Here is an 18,240-nt window from a genome sequence, read left to right as displayed (position 1 = left end):
GGCCTTTATAATCCAAGCCAAACAAAATGTTATTTTGATATATACCATGTGACCATATTCTAATCTTAATTCAGATAGATTTCTAATGCATCTAAGGGTCTATTTGGATTCTCTAGTCTAAAAGTTTAGTGCCTAAAGTTAAGAACTAAAAACTTTAGATCATGTTAGCTCACTTTTATGGTGTGAAGTTTTATGAGATAGTCTAAACTTTAGATAATATTTTAGACCTCCTAGGTGAAGCCTCAAGAGCTACAATTAATGTAAATTTTTAGACAATAAGGTCCAAACAGACCAAAGCGGTTGTATCCTTTTCAATTTATTGTAAATGAAGACACATATCTGTTATGTTTGAATAGTAGCAACTTCGTCGACATTCAGGGCTCACATAATAGGTGTTTAGTTCGGTCCAAAACCAAAAACTTTTCAAAATTTCTCGTCACATCGAATCTTATACCACATGCATAGAGCATTAAATATAGTCAAAACCAGCATAGTTAGTTCATAATTGAACAATAATCACCAAATAAAAACGAAAGTGCTACTTTACTTAAAACCAAAAAATTTTAGGAACTAATCAAGGCCTAGTCAAAAAGTAAATGTGATTATTTACAAACATTGTCTCTACATTTTGCATGGCTTCAAAACCAAAGATCGCACACACTTTTGCCAAAATTTTGCCACCGTTGCTAACCAATCGATGTGTAACGATGAGAAGTGCCATCACACTCTCTGAAAAGACTCAGGCCCTGGCACTGGCAGGACCGCAGGAAAGGCACTGAGCAAAGATGATGGTCGTGGGAGAATAACAACCCTTTATTTTTTTTTTTGCCTTTGTAATAAAATGTCCCCGCCGTCTCTCACGTAGTACGTAGTTTCGGTGTGGCTTTGTTTTAAAAGGGAACCAAATCTACCAATGAGTCTTTTTAAAAAGAAGAAAAATACTGTCAGCAAAACTGAGATTCTCCAGTTCGATCTTTTACAGGCTTCCAGCAACGAAAATGAAAAAGACTTGGTTGTCAGTGTTAACCACCACCAGGATAGCAGGCGTGTGGACGTACAAGATGCCGAACAGTCGCTGTCGCGCGACGTGTCCCGCGCCGGGCGGTCCGCCTCGCCTTGCCTGCCGCTAATCCAATTCCTACGCGCGCTCCTGCTCCTGCGTACAACCAGAGAGGCTATAATCTCCTCCACTCCCTCCCCTGTAGGCTGCAGCCCGTTCCACTCCTATCCATCCGTGCTCCAGCTCCACCATGGGCCTCTCAACGGCTTACTCCCCGGTCGGATCGCACCTCGCGCCGGCGCCTCTCGGGCACCGTCGCTCCGCCCAGCTCCACCGCCCGCGCCGGGCCCTGCTCGCCACCGTCCGATGCTCCGTCGACGCCGCCAAGTGAGTAGTAGTATACTACCCGGACGTGGACATGAATGCGTGCCATTTATCAACTACTAGGCTGACTAGCCCCCTATACGTTGATGCAGGCAGGTGCAGGATGGCGTGGCGACGGCGGAGGCGCCGGCGACGCGGAAGGACTGCTTCGGGGTCTTCTGCACCACCTACGACCTCAAGGCGGTGAGTCCCTCCCTTCGCCTCAGGCGGTGGTGGTCCTCCCCGGTCCCGGCCGGCCTCCCCGTGTGTGTTCGCTGAAATGCTCCATCGGCTTTTGCCTTTTGCTTCAAACTCAAAGTAGAATCCCTTTTCCACCTAAAGCTAGCAACGTTGCTTTTCTCCAAAAGAGAAAAAAAAGAAAAAGCTAGCAGCGTCGTTGGTGTCATGGTGTGGACCGTTGGAGGTGTGGTGTGGATATATGCTACGATACTGTGGATAGCTTGCACTCATATCAACAGCTTGCGTTATGCCTCTATAAATAAAAATAAATATCATACAGACCACCAAACCAAAGCGCAGGGTGGAGTGCCAGCGTCATGGAGAGCGCTGCACTGCACGCCACTGCTGCTTGACTTAATTTGGTTTCTAATTAACTTGCTGCTTGTATATATCGTCATATAGTAGTACAGTACTAACAATCTGTCATCCTATGCCATTGAATGGATTGGGAGTTGGGACACACAGGAAGACAAGACCAAGTCGTGGAAGAAGCTAGTGAACATTGCTGTGTCAGGCGCGGCTGGGATGATATCGAACCACCTGCTGTTCAAAGTAACTAAATCGTTTACTGACTCTACTTGTTTCCTATCTTGAGTTGCAGTATTGTAATGCTGACCATTCATTTTATTAACACAAAAAAAATTCAGCTTGCCTCTGGTGAGGTTTTCGGACAAGACCAACCAATAGCACTGAAGTTACTTGGTTCAGAGAGATCGTTTCAAGCTCTCGAAGGTGAATGACTGACTGCCTCTTCTTCTTTCTGCCTTGCTATCTGAGAAGAAGAATCAATTCATATTTTCCACTCACTCTGTTCCAAAAGCTAAAATGCCTTATATATAATTTGGAACAGGGGGAGTACATACGTATAGCTTTAGTTTCAAGCTGCCCTTACAGCTTCCAGTGTTGTACTCTCTGATATCAATGGATTACTGTGACAGTGAATATTTATCACTTCTTCCTCATGTGCTCTCAAAAACTGCAACTGTAGGTGTTGCTATGGAACTGGAGGACTCGCTATATCCATTGCTGAGGGAAGTCAGCATTGGTATAGATCCTTATGAGGTCTTTGAAGATGTAGATTGGGCCCTTCTTATTGGTGCTAAGCCCCGAGGTCCTGGCATGGAGCGAGCTGCGTTACTGGATATCAATGGTCAAATCTTTGCTGATCAGGTTTCTTTTGCACTCTGTTCCTCCTTTCTTCTCAAGTACTATGTCACCAAATTGTAAGAAGTCCTCTCAGGAAAGGTGCCAAGAAGCATTTCTGAAACTTCAACCTCAAATTTTAAGGATTCCTAAGCATTAGAACCTGCAAATTGCCAAAACCAGAAACCAAGTACAAATTTGAGTAAAGCACAAACGAAGTATAAATTTGAGTAAAGCCCACAAATAAACGACAGAGTAACTGTATTCTTGTTATAATCTGAATTTTTTTAAATTGTGTCAGGGGAAAGCACTTAATGCCGTGGCCTCGAAGAACGTGAAAGTCTTAGTTGTTGGAAATCCCTGTAACACTAAGTACGGACACTTGATTGTTTCACCAAGTATTAACGATTTTATGTCATCACCATGTCTTAGTTGTGGCTTGCCCTTGATGCAGTGCGTTAATTTGCTTGAAAAATGCTCCAGACATACCAGCAAAAAATTTTCATGCACTGACGAGGTTGGATGAAAATAGAGCAAAGTGCCAGGTGACTGACGTTGAACCTTTATTATGTCTCGTCCTTCCATTCCAAACAGGAAAACAGATTAAGAAATCACACACAATCTCCTTTTGTAGCTAGCACTCAAAGCAGGTGTATTTTATGACAAAGTATCAAACGTGACTATTTGGGGGAACCATTCGACAACTCAGGTGAAGTTTTGATTATAAATTAAATGAGCAGACTATTTTGCAGACACATTTCTTCGCTGATGGTTGGCACTAACTTCTCTGTGTAGGTTCCTGATTTCTTGAATGCCAAAATTGATGGAAGACCAGTGAAAGAAGTCATTAAGGATACCAAGTGGTTAGAAGAAGAGTTCACCATTACGGTTCAAAAGGTATGACAATCCATTTGGAGTTGTCTGTTACTCGATAAATTAAATCAAGGTTGTACCATAATTCGTTTCATTCTTATATCTAAACAGCGTGGAGGTGCGCTCATCCAAAAATGGGGCAGATCTTCAGCTGCATCAACCGCTGTATCAATAGCGGATGCTATTAAATCCCTGGTAACTCCTACCCCAGAAGGCGACTGGTTCTCCACAGGGGTAAGTTTTGATGCCTTTGAATTGATCACAGCTTTATTTCGGCATTCCTCTAATGGAAAAAAGTAATAAAAAAAACACAGGTTTATACGACTGGAAATCCTTATGGCATAGCAGAGGATATCGTGTTCAGCATGCCATGCAGATCGAAGGTATGATCTACTAATCAAATTGTCCTCATTATTTTTGTCCTAAGATAAGGTACCACTCCAATGATCGTAAAATTCTTCCAACAGGGTGATGGTGATTACGAACTAGCTACTGATGTGTCAATGGACGATTTTCTCTGGGAACGGATTAAAAAGGTAAGGGCTATAGGAACTGCCATCACTGATATGCTGAGAATATAAGCAGCATAGAGATTTTACCCTAACAGTTGGCCCTGTAATATTTTCAGAGTGAAGCTGAATTGCTTGCTGAGAAGAAATGCGTTGCCCATCTTACTGGAGAGGTATGTCACAGTGACGTATTTTATTTAGCTTAAAAAGAGAGAAACCGTGCCGGAAAGGATTGGCTTAGCTTTTTCTGTTTGTGCAATGCAGGGGAATGCATATTGTGATGTTCCGGAGGATACCATGCTACCGGGAGAAGTGTAGTTTAGTTACAGAGAAGCAATAGCAGGGGAATGCATTTGTCTATACTATAGCTGAGACTCGAGAGAAACAGCTGCTTGCAAGATGCAGCAACTACTTTTACTTATATATATATATTGTTTATATTCTGTACCCGCTCAGAGCGTTGTGTGCACACGCTGTGTGATTCCGGGACCGTCTTTACGATCGTTTTGCTTTTTTGGGCCATACCGCTTCGCTCCCGTGTTGCGCTTCCATTATTGAGTTATTACAACTCTGTTTTATAGTATTTATTACTGCCGAGATTTTGTGTAGATATTACAATCTTGTGTTTGGTTGTGTCTCTGCTCATACGCAAGTGCTGCAACTCTGTTTTTTATTCACATTTAGTTACAACTGTGTTATTTTGTAGTAACGACGTGTTATATGTGCTGTTACAATCGTATTGTAACTCTATTTCTTTTTCCTCATTTCTCCTTTTTAACTGTACTTATTTAACAGAATTAGTCGAATTTTTTCAGTCACAGAATAATATTTTTTTCTCACAACAAATCAACATCAACTAGTGTCGTCGAATCTCTACCTCGTGGAGCCATGACCGTTGTCTCGTGGGCAATCCCAAGTGAGCCCTATATGAGGCAGTTCTTTCGCTAATCATTTTTAAAACATATACCACAAGACCCATACACCGATTATGTTTGAAACTTTCAATGCTAGCAACTTCATCGACATACAGGGCTCACACGTTAGTAAAAAAATGTGAATTAAGCACTGTCTCTGCATTTTGCATGGCTTCAAACAAAAGATCTCGCACTTTGACTACATTTCGCCACTGCTGCTAAGGCCTTGTTTACTTACACTCTAGGACCCAACATTTTCCAAGATGTCTTATCACATCGAATCTTTAGATAAATATATGGAGTATTAAATATAGACGAAAAAAACTAATTGCACAATTTGATCGGAATTGATGAGACGAATCTTTTGAGACTAGTTAGTCTATGATTGGACAATAATTACTACAAACAAACGAAAGTACTATAGTGTCGTGAAAATTTTATCTTCACGAACTAAACGTGCGGCCTAAACGAACAGTACGTGGGTTCTTGGTAACGATGAGAAGTTGTACCATCACACTCTTTTGAAAAGACGAGGATGCCAACTTTGTGACTCAATACACCTAGCGAAGATTGTTGTGGGAGAATATAACCTTTTTTTTGGTTGCCTTCGTTTTGGTGTGCCTTTCTCTGGGAACCAAATCTGTCAATGAGTCTTTTAAAAATAAAAAAAATGCTACCTGTAAAAACTGTTATTCTCCAATTATTTTTAAAATGATTTTTTTTCTCTGAAACTCCTTTTTAAAATGACTTTGTACTTGTCACTGTTCTCCTCAGACTGAGGAACCGCCAGGATAGCAGACGTGTGGACGTACAAGCTGCCCAACAACCGCCGTCCTGCCACGTGTCACGCGGCGGGCGGTCCGCCTTGCCTTTGCCGCCAAATCCAATCCAATTCCTTCGCACGCTACTGCGTAGCTATGTTACACGGATACTCTAAAGAAGGTGACGTATCCGTATCCGATACTCGTCGGATACGCGGATACAGATACTCGGATACACTATTTTAGTAGGTTTTTTTTTGAGAAAGTGCATATCCGCGTATCCAATACGTAAATCCAATCCAATTCCTTCGCGCGCTACTGCGTAGCTATGTTACACGGATACTCCAAAGAAGGTGACGTATCCGTATCCGATACTCGTCGGATACGCAGATACGGATACTCGGATACACTATTTTAATAGGTTTTCTTTTGAGAAAATGCGTATCCGCGTATCCAATACGTATTGTATCGAATACTCGTATCTGTACTCGTCTAACGTAGCTGCGTAGTGCAAGCAAGTGCAACTCCTCCTATCCATCCGGCACGCCCAGCATCCATCCACTCCTCTGCTCCAGCTCCAGCTCCTCCTCCATGGGCCTTTCAACAGCTTACTCCCCGGCCGGGTCGGGCCTTGTGCCGGCCCCTCTCGGCGCCGGCGCCGCGCGCCGTCGCTCCGTCCAGGTCCGCCGCCCGCGCCTCGCCACCGTCCGATGCTCCGTCGTCGACGCCGCCAAGTGAGTAGTAGTACATACCGTGTTTCAGCTCACGCCTAGCTATAACCCCCGATGTGTGTGTGTGGACACATGAATGAATGCGTGCCAGCAGCTTGATCGGCTGACTAGCCGTGTACGTCTGATGAGAACCCCAGCAGGCAGGTGCAGGACGGCGTGGCGACGGCGGTCGCGGCGGAGGCGCCGGCGTCGCGGAACGAGTGCTTCGGGGTCTTCTGCAACATCTACGACCTCAAGGCGGTGAGTCCGTCAGCCTCACATCACATGGTCCTCCGATCCCCCAGTCAGTCCCTCCCCGTGTTCGTTGAAATGCTCCATCGGCTTGGCTTCTTCTGCTGCCTCTCTGGTTTGCTCTAGCTTCGCCACTAGCTACGGTACTGGATAGCGAGCACACATATAAACTTCGTACAGATCACCAAACGAAAGCGCAGGGTGGAATGCCAGCGTCATTGATAGCTGTGCGCTGTGCTGCACGCACCTCTAGCTGCGTGATCAAGCGCTTTCATTGCCAGACAGCAAGTGAGCAAAGATGGTGTTTGACGTCTAACGCCTCCTGAATTGACATGCATGCCATTTCTTGACTTAATTTGGTTTTTATGCTGCTTGTATCATCACATAATACAGTACTAACAACCTGTCATCCACGCCGTTGAATGGATTGGGACACAGGAAGACAAGACCAAGTCGTGGAAGAAGCTAGTGAACATTGCTGTGTCAGGCGCGGCTGGGATGATTTCAAATCACCTGCTGTTCAAAGTAACAAATCTTTTACTGACTCTGCATATTTTCTACCTACCAGAGAGGCAGTATTGTATTGTTGACAATTCGGTTTAACCCAAAAAAAATTCAGCTCGCCTCCGGTGAGGTTTTTGGACAAGACCAACCAATAGCACTTAAGTTACTTGGCTCAGAAAGATCGTTTCAAGCTCTAGAAGGTGAAAGATTTCTTCTTTCTGCCTTAGTACTATTTGAGAAGAAGATTCAATTCATATTTGCTAGTACATAGTTTAAGCTCCAAACTACCCCTACAATCAATGTATTACTTTGACAGTGAATATGTATCACTTGTTCCTCATGTGCTCTCAAAAACTGCACTGCAGGCGTAGCTATGGAACTGGAGGACTCGCTGTATCCACTGCTGAGGGAAGTCAGCATTGGTATAGATCCTTACGAGGTCTTTCAAGATGTAGATTGGGCCCTTCTTATTGGTGCTAAGCCCCGAGGTCCCGGCATGGAGCGAGCTGCGTTACTGGATATCAATGGCCAAATCTTTGCTGACCAGGTTTCTTTTCCACTCTGTTCGTCGTTTCTTCTAAAATACTATGACATGAAATTGTAAAAAACCCTCTCAGGAAGGGTGCCAATAGGCATTTCTGAAACTTCAGTATTTGACCCTCAATTTAAGAAGGATTCCTTAGCATAGAACCTGCAAACTGCTGAAACCAGAAGCCTCGTATAAATTTCAGTACAGCGCGCATAAACCAGAAACCAAGTATAAATTTGTTCACAGTGTGCAAAAAACAACAGAGTAACTGTATTTTTGTTATGGATCTGAAATTTTGAATTGTGTTCAGGGGAAAGCACTTAATGCCGTGGCCTCGCGGAACGTGAAAGTCTTAGTTGTTGGAAATCCCTGTAACACTAAGTACGGATATTTATATGTTTTGCTGCTTACTAACGATTTATGCCATCGACTTGTCTTAGTTTTGGGTTGCACTTGATGCAGTGCATTGATTTGCTTGAAAAATACTCCAAACATACCAGCAAAAAATTTTCATGCACTGACGAGGTTGGACGAAAATAGAGCAAAGTGCCAGGTGACTGACGTTGAACCTTTATTATGTCTCGTCTTTCCATTCCCAACAGGAAAACAGATCAAGCAATCACACACAATCTCCTTTTGTAGATAGCACTCAAAGCAGGTGTATTTTATGACAAAGTATCAAACGTGACTATTTGGGGGAACCATTCGACAACTCAGGTGAAGATTAGATTATTATAAACTAGATGAGCAGACTATTTTTGGGATACATTTCTTCGCTGATTGTTGGCACTAACTTCCCTGTGTAGGTTCCTGATTTCTTGAATGCCAAAATTGATGGGAGACCAGTGAAAGAAATCATTCAGGATACCAAGTGGTTAGAAGAAGAGTTCACCATGACAGTTCAAAAGGTGTGTGCCTCTCCCTGTTTGCAGTACGTTTGGAGGTTTCTGTTACTCGAGAAATTAAGTCAAGGTTGTACCATAATTCGTTTCATTCCTATATCTAAACAGCGTGGAGGTGTGCTCATCCAAAAATGGGGCAGATCTTCAGCCGCATCAACGGCTGTTTCGATAGTGGATGCTATTAAATCCCTTGTAACTCCTACCCCAGAAGGCGAGTGGTTCTCTACAGGGGTAAGTTTTGAATCCTTTGAATTGAAATTGGTCACAGCTTTGTTTCAGCATTCCTCTAATGGAAGAAGCAATAAAAAAACACAGGTTTATACGACTGGAAATCCTTATGGCATAGCAGAGGATATCGTGTTCAGCATGCCATGCAGATCGAAGGTACGATCTTACTAATCAAACTGTCCTCATTATTTTCGTTACCACTCTGATGATCATAAAATTCTTCCAACAGGGTGATGGTGATTACGAACTAGCTACTGATGTGTCAATGGACGATTTTCTGTGGGAACGGATTAAAAAGGTAGGGGCTATAGGAACTGCCATCACTGATATGCTGAGAATATAAGCAGCATAGAGATTTTACCCTAACAGTTGACCCTGCAATATTTTCAGAGTGAAGCTGAATTGCTTGCTGAGAAGAAATGCGTTGCCCATCTTACTGGAGAGGTATGCCACAGTGGCGTATTTTAGCTTAACGATGTGTGCGTGTAAAAAGAGAAATAGTGCCGGAAAGTATTGGCTTAGCTTTTTTTTTGTTTGTGCAATGCAGGGGGATGCATTTTGTGATCTTCCGGAAGATACCATGCTACCAGGAGAAAATTAATTTAGTTACAGAAGCAATAGCAGTGGAATGCATTTGTTTATGTTAGTACAGTTCCTGGCGAAAACACAGAAACTTTGAGAGAGACAGCTGCTTGCAAGATGCAGCAACTACTTATATATACATATATAATATAAGTCTCATCAACTAAAAATCATTACGAAGTTACTGGCCAACAGGTTGGCACCACACATGAATGACCTAGTATCTACAGCTCAGAACGCCCTCATTAAGAGGAGATACATCCACGATAACTTCATTTACGCGGAGTTGCATAAGAAGCCAACTCTTTTTATAAAGTTGGACATCTCGAAGGTGTTTGACTCTATTGGTTGGAGCTTCCTATTAGAGGTACTTGAGAACTTGGGGTTCAGTACAAAATGGAGAGATTGGAACGCGGTGTTATTAGGCACATCAACTCAAGAGTGTCTTGATCAAGGGACAACCGACGAAGGAGATTCGACATGAACGTGGGCTCAGGCAGGGAGACCCCCTCTCCCCTCTACTTTTCATCTTGGCCATCGACCCACTGCAGTGAAGCATCGAAGCCATTGCAAACAGAGGTATATTGAGCCTAATATTACCAAGAGTGGCAAGCCTTCGGTGTTCACTTTATGCCAATGATGTGGTCTCTTTGCCTCCCCTTGTAATCTGGACATCGACCATCTGCATAGGATCCTTAATTTTTTCGTAGATTGCTTGGATCTCAGAATCAACATCTTCAAAACAGAAATTTTTACCCCATCAGCTTGGACAACAGCACAGTCGTGCAATTACTTCAAAATTTTCCCAGAAAATTTGCAACTTCCCCAGCAAATATCTCGGTCTCCCCCTTCATGTCAGAAAACTAAGGAAAATTGATGTGCAACCCTTGCTAGACAAGATTGGTGCAGGATTGCCGGGGTGGAACCTTGGTAAAATAGTGCTATCATCCTAGCCGATCTACCATTTGACTGTGTTTCCAGAACTCAAATGGCTCATAAAAAAGATCGATCATGTGAGGAGAAGCTTCCTTTGGAGAGGTGAAACGCGAGATAAAATTATACGGGGTATACGGTTGACATTCGTTAGTCAACTGGCCCACATCCTGTATCACGAAGATCAAAGGAGGACTGGGGACTCTTGAGTTGGAGAGATTTTGTCACGCCCTGCGCCTTCATTGGCGCAATAAGGAAAGAGCATGGGATAAATTGGAGCTACCGTGTGATCCCCGGGATATGGACCTTTTCGCTGCATCAATAGAGGTAACACTCGGTGATGGTAAGACGTCCGAATTCTGGACGTCATCATGGATGTAAGGCAAGACGCTCAAGAACTTGGCACCATCATTATTTAGAAAAGCCAAGAGGAAGAATATTACGGTTCAGGTGGCAATACAGGAAAATAAATGGATTTCACACATCACTCCGATACAGACGTAGGCCTTGTTTAGATGCACCCAAAATCCCAAAATTTTACAAGATTTTCCATCACATCGAATCTTGTGGCACATGCATGAAACATTAAATATAGATAAAAAAAGATAACTAATTGCACAGTTTACATGTAAATCACGAGACGAATCTTTTAAGCCTAGTTACTCCATGATTGGACAATGTTTGTCAAATAAAAACGAAAGTGCTACAGTGTCAAAATCCAAAAAGTTTTTGGATCTAAACAAGGCCGTAGTTGAAATTCATGAATATGTTCTTATCTGGGCTTTGATTCAACAAATTGAGCTTGAGGATAATAGAGAAGACAACATTATATGGCGTTGGATGGAAGACGGTGAATATACCTCCAAAAGTGTACATCACATCCAATTTAAAGGAACGTTATGCAAGCTCAAGATTATGCCAATCTGGAAAGCCAAGGCTGAACTAAAATGTAGATTTTTTGCATGAACCTTGTTACATAAAAGATCCTTGTGACTAATAACTTGAAGCGCAATTGTCTAAACGACCCCATATGCAAGCTTTGTGGCCACAAGACCAAATGTTGAAGCGAATCAGCAGATCAATAGTGTTGTTCTCTGTACTGGGTGGTGTTCTATCTTTTATTTTCTAGGTGGAGTTCTGAGTTGTTGTTCCCCTAGTGGCTTTGTTAAGTGTTCACTAGTCTTGTGGAGTTCTTGTATAGAGTCGGACTTATGCTCTGTTTAGCACAGCTCAACTTCATTAGTAAAACCATTTTTTTTAGAAAATAGTTTCGAGCAACTTTCTAGATGAAGCTAAGCTATTTTGAAAAAAATGTTTGGTAAAATAGCTTCACCAACTACTTCTTGCATAGAAGAGAGAAATGAGGGAGAGAGATGCAATAAGCTACTTTTTTCAACTTTATCCTAATTTATGTCTTTGTGAGAGGAAAAGAAAAACAACTTCACTTGTTTTAGAAACAAGTGTTTGAGGAAAAAAAGCTCAACCGAACAAGCCTTAGGATCGTTGTCCTAAGTTCGTAACACCGTTTCTTTTTCCTCGTCTAATAAAAATCCGACAAAAGCATTTTGCTGCCCTTCGAAAATCCAGCAAAAGCATTTTGCTGTCCTTCGAAAAAAATATGATGCAAACCTTTTACACTAATAAAGCAACCAAATATGATTGCCGAGCTGCTAACCATGCATCAAGCAGTCATCTAGTATCAATAGCAAGTTAGCAACACTTATATTCATGACGAAAACAAAAGCAAAACAAGCCACAACTTGCATTCATCGGTGGACACATTTGCAGGCTCTATGTGGCGTGCAACACGATGAGCATTCATTTTGACACCAAACACTTAGGCTTTGTTAGTTCTGAAAATTTTTTGGTAGTCTACTGCAGCACTCATTTGACAATTATTGTCCAATCATAGATTAATTAGACTAAAAAAATTCATCTTACGATTTACAAATAAAATGTATAATAGTTTTTATTTTCATCTATATTTAATGTTTCATGCATGTGCCGTAAGATTCGATGTGACAAAGAATCTTGATAGTTTTTTGTTTTTGGGTGAACTAAACAAGGCCTCAAAACACCAACACAACTATACTGCAAAAGCATCATGATTCCCATGGCGGATCTGAAATATATATACAGGATTTTGCACTAACATTGTCCACTACAACCAGAAGCATGGAAAATGGCATCATCAGACACCAATGAGGCAATTCGCATACTATAACTAAATAGCGCTTAATTCATACATACACCATTAGCTCTCGAGCTGCAAAATGGTACTGCTAGTGCTAATCACCCCACAGGTCCATGTCATGCAATGCAATACACTTAAAAGCGCATGAGGCCCCAGTTGAGTCTGCCTCAAAACACAGGATTAACCTAAATGTCTTGAAATTTAACTTAATCCGATACCAGGCTGCTACTTGCCATAGATGCACATGCCCACCTCGTAGCTCACTAAGAGCATTATTGCCGAAACGAAGAAAAGGCAGAAGCCACCACGCAGCACCGCGGTAATGGTGTTGCAGCCACAGTGTATACGGGTATCAGGCTCAAAATCTGCAGAGAAGAGCAGCTCCATGCCTTGATCCTTTTGCAGAGCCCACTTGTCTGCGCCAGAAGGAACAGCTAAACTTCCTATGCGGATCACTTCAGCAGAAACATGGAGTGTGTTGGGGCGCGCTCCAGAAATATGAGCCAAGGATTTGCGGTGGTTAGCTGGGAATTCTCCTGCAAAAGCTGGGGGAGCGGAGATCGAATCCAAAATCTTTACAAATCCCTTTCCGATAGCACTACTCTTAGCCTGACCATCTGTGGAACACAACACAAAAAACTTGTCAACAATGTCCATTTACAGGTGTAAGCTAATGACCAGGAAATTGCATGCTAGCTGTATATAACCCTGCCCCAAGTAAGCAAGATTGAGCTAGATTTCTCTCAAAAAACACAAATCGTCTAATACTTCAATCTTGCTCAATGAGGGTAAGTGAATACATCTAGCATAAAAGAATCTAGTGCAATGGAAATTGCTCCTTTTTCCATCATAGATCAAGATACAGCCGACCTATTGTAATTTTCCATAAGAAGATTACCTGGTAAAACAACACAATTTAACTGACTACCAGCTTCAGGTAACCTAGCAGATGACGGGGCACCAACTACAAAATTAGGTTCTAAAACCTTTTGAGTTGGACTATATGTATACATGGTATTGTTGACCTGTAAAAGTAGAAAATTTTGGGTGATCACCAGTACATATCTATGGTCCGAACAAACACAGCAACTACGTCTCTTGTTTCAAATGATATCATACCTCTTGGGTAAGGACTGGGCCATTAAAAGCGTGGGAACTGTTACCAGCTGGCTGCTGTATGGAGCCCAGAATATCATTAAATAAATTTTCATCCATTGCATCGAAGTATTGCATACCATCGTCCACCATGCCAATGCCAGATAGATTGGTTGCTGCGGAGCCAAGAATTCCATTCTGTCCAAACCCATCATCACACATGGTGGAATCGAAGGGTGCATCATAGAACATCAAAGAATCATCCTCAGGAAGAACTGAATTTGTCATAGAAGAATGCCGGGGGTCAATGATACTTGAGCCGAAATGGGAATCTTGTTGTATTGACTGCAGCAGTTGTTCCAGCTCATCTGGCTGGAAAGTCTGGTCATCAGGGACTGGAGGAATCTCATTGTTAGCTCCATTTACAGCTTCTGCTGAGTCGGGTGTTTTCCATGCCCAACCATCTGAAGGACAGATGGTTGATCCATTGCCCAGAGGGAAATCCACATTTGCAGCATCTGCAAAATCCTTCAGCTCTAGGAACCCATCACTGGGGCTGGAATTCGTAAAAAAATCTCCAGCATTTGCATTTGATATGATACTTCCATTAAGCATTAAGCTATTTTGCTCCCCAGGTTCATACTGAAGAAAATTAGAGCCAAGGTTTGGGTCACTTAAAATGTCCCCAGAATTTCCATCTACATCTTCAGAATGGTTGCTATTATTTGAAGTATCAGAAACTGGCAAACTAGGTGTACCATTTCCATTTTGATCACCCAAACCCTGAAAAAGGGAAGAACAACATAATTAGAATTTAGAGCCATGAATCTACCGATGTGTAAATTTGATACTGGTATCAAAATGAATTTAGTAAACAAAAAAAGATCACCTATAAATCATATTTTACAGAAAAAAAAGAGAGACGCTGCATGGATGAATAGTAAGCTCATTTTTACATTCAAGAAATGTTTTCTTAAAAAAACTTATTTTTAAGGAACTATTCTGTTTGACAATCTGCACTGTAGCATGATGTCCGAGTTCACACCACACAGTTAAAGATGGAAATGCCAACACAGAATCCCAAACCTTTTTAATGTTCAGACATGAATACTATGATATCATGACTCTTGTAGTCGTGATCTCATACAACTTGCTACCTAATCCTGAGAGAAAAAGTAAGGTTTATGCCAAACAACAACAAAAAAGTCAGTGTCCTTGCTACAGAGCATGGGATAGAATTTTGTCAATACACATTATAACAAGGTAGATGCCAAAGCAGAAGGAAATCCAGCAAACCTGATAAATGCAAGGTACACGATTAATCAATATGATGTAAGATGTGACAAGAGTTATGGTCTGTTGACAAGGTACATTCCACAGCTGTGGGCCTCTTTCGACAATGAGCAGAACATGAATCTTATAACGGACTACATGCCATCAACTGTTATCCTAGAAAAGTGCGCTAAGAGAGAATGTGCAGATCACCATCAACTGTTATACTAGAGAAGTGCACTAAGAGAAAAAAAAATCACATTTATACTAGCATATTTTTAACATCCTTTTACTTTCAGAGGCCAGAGGATGTGAGGGCCTTTGGCTGTTGTTCACCGCGGGAAGCCAGAGCTCTTCTTTGCTGCTTGTGATCAGCTAGGCAATGAGGACATGCGGTGGGCACCGTTGGTTTGTGTGTTACCTCTGTGTAATTGGGTTGCAGTGGGTCAGTCGTCAGGGCTATTGTGTTCTGGTTTTGTGGGTTTTTTCTGTGTTTTAAGCTGTGATCTGAAATTTCAGGCTGGTTTCCCTTGTAAACTAGGCCAACTCTATTCTTCTTAATTGAAAGGCAGAGCTCTTGCTATTACATTAAAAAAAAAACTTTAGTCAGACAGCACAAACAACAGATGAAAATTCAGATACTAGACAACCAAAATCCGACTTAACAGCATCTTAAGAACAGGAAAGGTGCCTTTTAAACAATTATTCTAACCCACCTATAGGACCCCAAAAAAACCATTCAACAGGTAAATAACAATATCCATAACTGCGCATTATTTACCGACTAAATATGAACATCAAATTGAATTTTATGTACAGAAACACTGGCAGTTTTTTTTTTAAAAAAAAAAATTCGACAGGTAAATAACAATATCCATAACTGCACATTATTTACCGACTAAATATGAACATCAAATTGAATTTTATGTACAGAAACACTGGCAGTTTTTTTTAAAAAAAAATACCATACAAGTTGACTGGTTGCAACTATACCTGAATGAGATCACTCATCTGAAGATAGCCTCTCTCCAGGGCACCAGGTATCTCCACAGGAGCGCGGGGAACCTCAGGGTCAACAGCAGCATCACCCTCCACTGGAAGCAAACCGACATCTGCGTCTTCCTCCTCCCATTCCTCCTCAACAAAGGGCGCTCCATACTGTGCCCCATTCTGAGGACCTGGGCCAGCTTTCTGGAAGATCCGGCACACCACAAATGAGTCCTGTACGTACAAGTTCAGAAATCAGTGTCAGTACTAAGTACAGTGCATTTGTATGAGTACAATCAGTGGTGTCCAAAGAAGTAAACTTAGCCCTTTGGTTACAAATTCGCATTACAATCAGCACATGTCCATTTTTCACTGGAATCAGGAAAGGATCCATTTTCATTGAGTAATCATCAGGTATGGTCATAACATCAATCTAACTCATTTCCCACCGAACCTATCTATCATGTAGTCAGATACCACGTGGGACGCAATTTTGTTTTCTTATTAACAGAAGAAGATTGCACTAATCAAAAGTATTATGACCAACATATATAGGAAACACACTACAATAGTACAATGAAACACACTACAATAGTACAATTCGATAAATGATGATGAAACGGACTTGTGAAGTGTGTGAGTAACTCGCAAGCAAAGAAGGGGGACGGGGATAGATAGATTGAATGATTGAATACCTGCGGTATCCCCGCAGCGTCGTCGCCCTCGAGGCGGTACTCGTGCATGACCCAGTTGGTGCGCTCGCCCTTGGGAGCGCGTCCGGCATGGAAGACGAGCGTCTTCTTCATCCCGACGACCCTGGGCCCATGGCGCACCTCCCTGTCCTTCCCCGTGGTCTTCCAGTACCCACTCGACGTGGCGCGGTTGGTGCGGGCGCGGTTGGCGTGCTTGCGGTCGAGGCGGCTGAAGAAGTACCACTGGGAGTCGCGGGAGCGGAGGCGGGAGCGGGCGGGCAGGTCCCAGGGCTCGACCTTGTAGAGGTCGACCTCTGCGATGGCGTCGACCTTGAGCGGGCGGCCGAGGACCTTGCGCTTGAGGTAGTAGGAGACGAGCTCCTCGTCGGTGGGGTGGAAGCGGAAGCCCGGCGCGAGGGAGGTGGCCTCGGCCGCCCCCGCCGCCGCCCCGGGCGGCGGCAGCGGCGGGGGCGGGGGAGCGGAGGACGACGACGAGGAAGGGTGGGTCATGTACGCGCCACCCGAGCAGACTGGCCGGCGGCGCGGGCTAGGGTTGGGAGAGGGGGACAGACAGGGGATTGGATTGGAGAGGATTGGGGAAAGTTTCGAGGGAGATGAGAGGAGGAAGAAGGGGGTGGCTTGGGCTATAAGAAAGGCCAGGGGCGTTTTCGGAATACCATGGTAAACAGAGCAAAATCCAAGGATTAAAATACTGATCCTGTTTGTTTTCTCTTTCCAGCGCAGCTGGCCCAGTGTCCAGTGGCAGTGGGTGACCCCGCGGCTTGGCCTGGCCATTGGTGTCTCTTTGCTTTGGTGGACATTTCGTAGAATTAACCCTCAAGGAGGGTGTTTTTCTAGTTATGGGCCCCTTTAAAACCCACGCCAGTTTAAATCCCCGTGATAGCTATCTTGCCTCGTGAAAATGTAGTAATGTGTTTTGACATTAAAAAAATAGGTTGGAAACATAGAGTTCTATAACGTGGTTGGTTGACTACCATTGACTATTGTATTTAGTATTGCCTCTTTTTATTTATACAGCTTTTTTTTTCCATTTCATTCACTTTATTACTATAACATAACATGTGGTTGTAAATTTCTAGCCTTGTTTGTTTGGCTGATAAGTCGTGGCAGAAAGTACTGTTAGCTAATTTATTGTGAGAGAAAAACACTGATTGATTGGGCCGATAAACTCAAACGAACAAGTTGTAGATGTCAATAGACCTTAACTCATTTTACTTATGATGTATACCAAGGATTTTTCTCGTATATAGATGATGCAAAGAGCAACATCATGCTTGATACCCATATCGTTTGAGGTGAACCAAAAGTGGGTGGCGGTTGTGATGGGTAGATCGAAGTAATACTCCCTTCGCCATGAAAAGAATGTGATTCTTGTTTTTTTTTAAGAAATCAAATAATTTGAACTTTGATCAAAATTATAAGAAAGTATTATTACGATTAAAAAATAAGTATTATTAGATTAGATTAGTTAACTTTTTAGAAATATAAATATTAACATGACTCATCGCTATAAAAGTTAATCAAACTGAGTATGTT

General features: G+C 42.6%; 3 protein-coding genes across 4 annotated transcripts; 2 read left to right on the top strand and 1 right to left on the bottom strand.

Annotated features, from left to right (window-relative positions):
* LOC8057802 (malate dehydrogenase [NADP] 1, chloroplastic) lies at positions 1,146 to 4,736 on the top strand. Its single transcript, XM_002445625.2, has 14 exons — positions 1,146 to 1,387; positions 1,477 to 1,567; positions 2,069 to 2,155; positions 2,251 to 2,335; positions 2,592 to 2,773; positions 3,048 to 3,118; positions 3,201 to 3,291; positions 3,381 to 3,455; positions 3,542 to 3,643; positions 3,731 to 3,853; positions 3,934 to 4,002; positions 4,087 to 4,155; positions 4,248 to 4,301; positions 4,393 to 4,736. The coding sequence occupies exons 1-14, from the start codon at positions 1,251 to 1,253 to the stop codon at positions 4,444 to 4,446; spliced, it is 1,290 nt and encodes a 429-aa protein (XP_002445670.1). The 5' UTR covers positions 1,146 to 1,250; the 3' UTR covers positions 4,447 to 4,736.
* Positions 6,307 to 9,717, top strand: LOC110436993 (malate dehydrogenase [NADP] 2, chloroplastic). Of its 2 annotated transcripts, none has more exons than XM_021464916.1 (14): positions 6,307 to 6,537; positions 6,675 to 6,774; positions 7,204 to 7,290; positions 7,385 to 7,469; positions 7,635 to 7,816; positions 8,109 to 8,179; positions 8,261 to 8,351; positions 8,441 to 8,515; positions 8,605 to 8,706; positions 8,809 to 8,931; positions 9,016 to 9,084; positions 9,158 to 9,226; positions 9,319 to 9,372; positions 9,476 to 9,717. In XM_021464916.1, exons 1-14 carry the CDS (start codon positions 6,395 to 6,397, stop codon positions 9,527 to 9,529), a joined length of 1,305 nt encoding a protein of 434 aa, XP_021320591.1. In that variant the 5' UTR covers positions 6,307 to 6,394; the 3' UTR covers positions 9,530 to 9,717. The 2 variants fall into 2 exon arrangements, with proteins under 2 accessions (XP_021320591.1, XP_021320590.1); XM_021464915.1 differs by having other exon boundaries at positions 6,672 to 6,774.
* LOC8057801 (NAC domain-containing protein 53) lies at positions 12,531 to 17,313 on the bottom strand. The gene is made up of 5 exons (XM_002444531.2): positions 16,687 to 17,313; positions 15,998 to 16,225; positions 13,757 to 14,515; positions 13,536 to 13,662; positions 12,531 to 13,254 (listed from the first exon to the last, which is right to left on the bottom strand). The coding sequence occupies exons 1-5, from the start codon at positions 17,191 to 17,193 to the stop codon at positions 12,863 to 12,865; spliced, it is 2,013 nt and encodes a 670-aa protein (XP_002444576.1). The 5' UTR covers positions 17,194 to 17,313; the 3' UTR covers positions 12,531 to 12,862.

This window comes from Sorghum bicolor, chromosome 7 (assembly GCF_000003195.3).
Source record: "Sorghum bicolor cultivar BTx623 chromosome 7, Sorghum_bicolor_NCBIv3, whole genome shotgun sequence".
NCBI lineage: Eukaryota > Viridiplantae > Streptophyta > Magnoliopsida > Poales > Poaceae > Sorghum > Sorghum bicolor.
Note: the sequence above shows the minus strand (reverse complement) of the source record. Positions and strands in the feature narration are given on the sequence as shown.

Bases quoted from the DNA above. Each gene is read 5' to 3' on its own strand.
- LOC8057801 (XM_002444531.2), bottom strand. From the start codon at position 17,193: ATGACCCACCCTTCCTCGTCGTCGTCCTCCGCTCCCCCGCCCCCGCCG. The intron at 16,226-16,686 runs GTATTCAATCAT...TTGTACGTACAG, and splicing joins ACGCTGCGGGGATACCGCAG to GACTCATTTGTGGTGTGCCG. The intron at 14,516-15,997 runs GTATAGTTGCAA...TCCCTTTTTCAG, and splicing joins AGATGAGTGATCTCATTCAG to GGTTTGGGTGATCAAAATGG.
- LOC110436993 (XM_021464915.1), top strand. From the start codon at position 6,395: ATGGGCCTTTCAACAGCTTACTCCCCGGCCGGGTCGGGCCTTGTGCCG. The intron at 7,291-7,384 runs GTAACAAATCTT...AAAAAAATTCAG, and splicing joins CAAATCACCTGCTGTTCAAA to CTCGCCTCCGGTGAGGTTTT. The intron at 9,085-9,157 runs GTACGATCTTAC...TTCTTCCAACAG, and splicing joins GCATGCCATGCAGATCGAAG to GGTGATGGTGATTACGAACT.
- LOC8057802 (XM_002445625.2), top strand. From the start codon at position 1,251: ATGGGCCTCTCAACGGCTTACTCCCCGGTCGGATCGCACCTCGCGCCG. The intron at 3,456-3,541 runs GTGAAGTTTTGA...TTCTCTGTGTAG, and splicing joins GGAACCATTCGACAACTCAG to GTTCCTGATTTCTTGAATGC. The intron at 4,003-4,086 runs GTATGATCTACT...TTCTTCCAACAG, and splicing joins GCATGCCATGCAGATCGAAG to GGTGATGGTGATTACGAACT.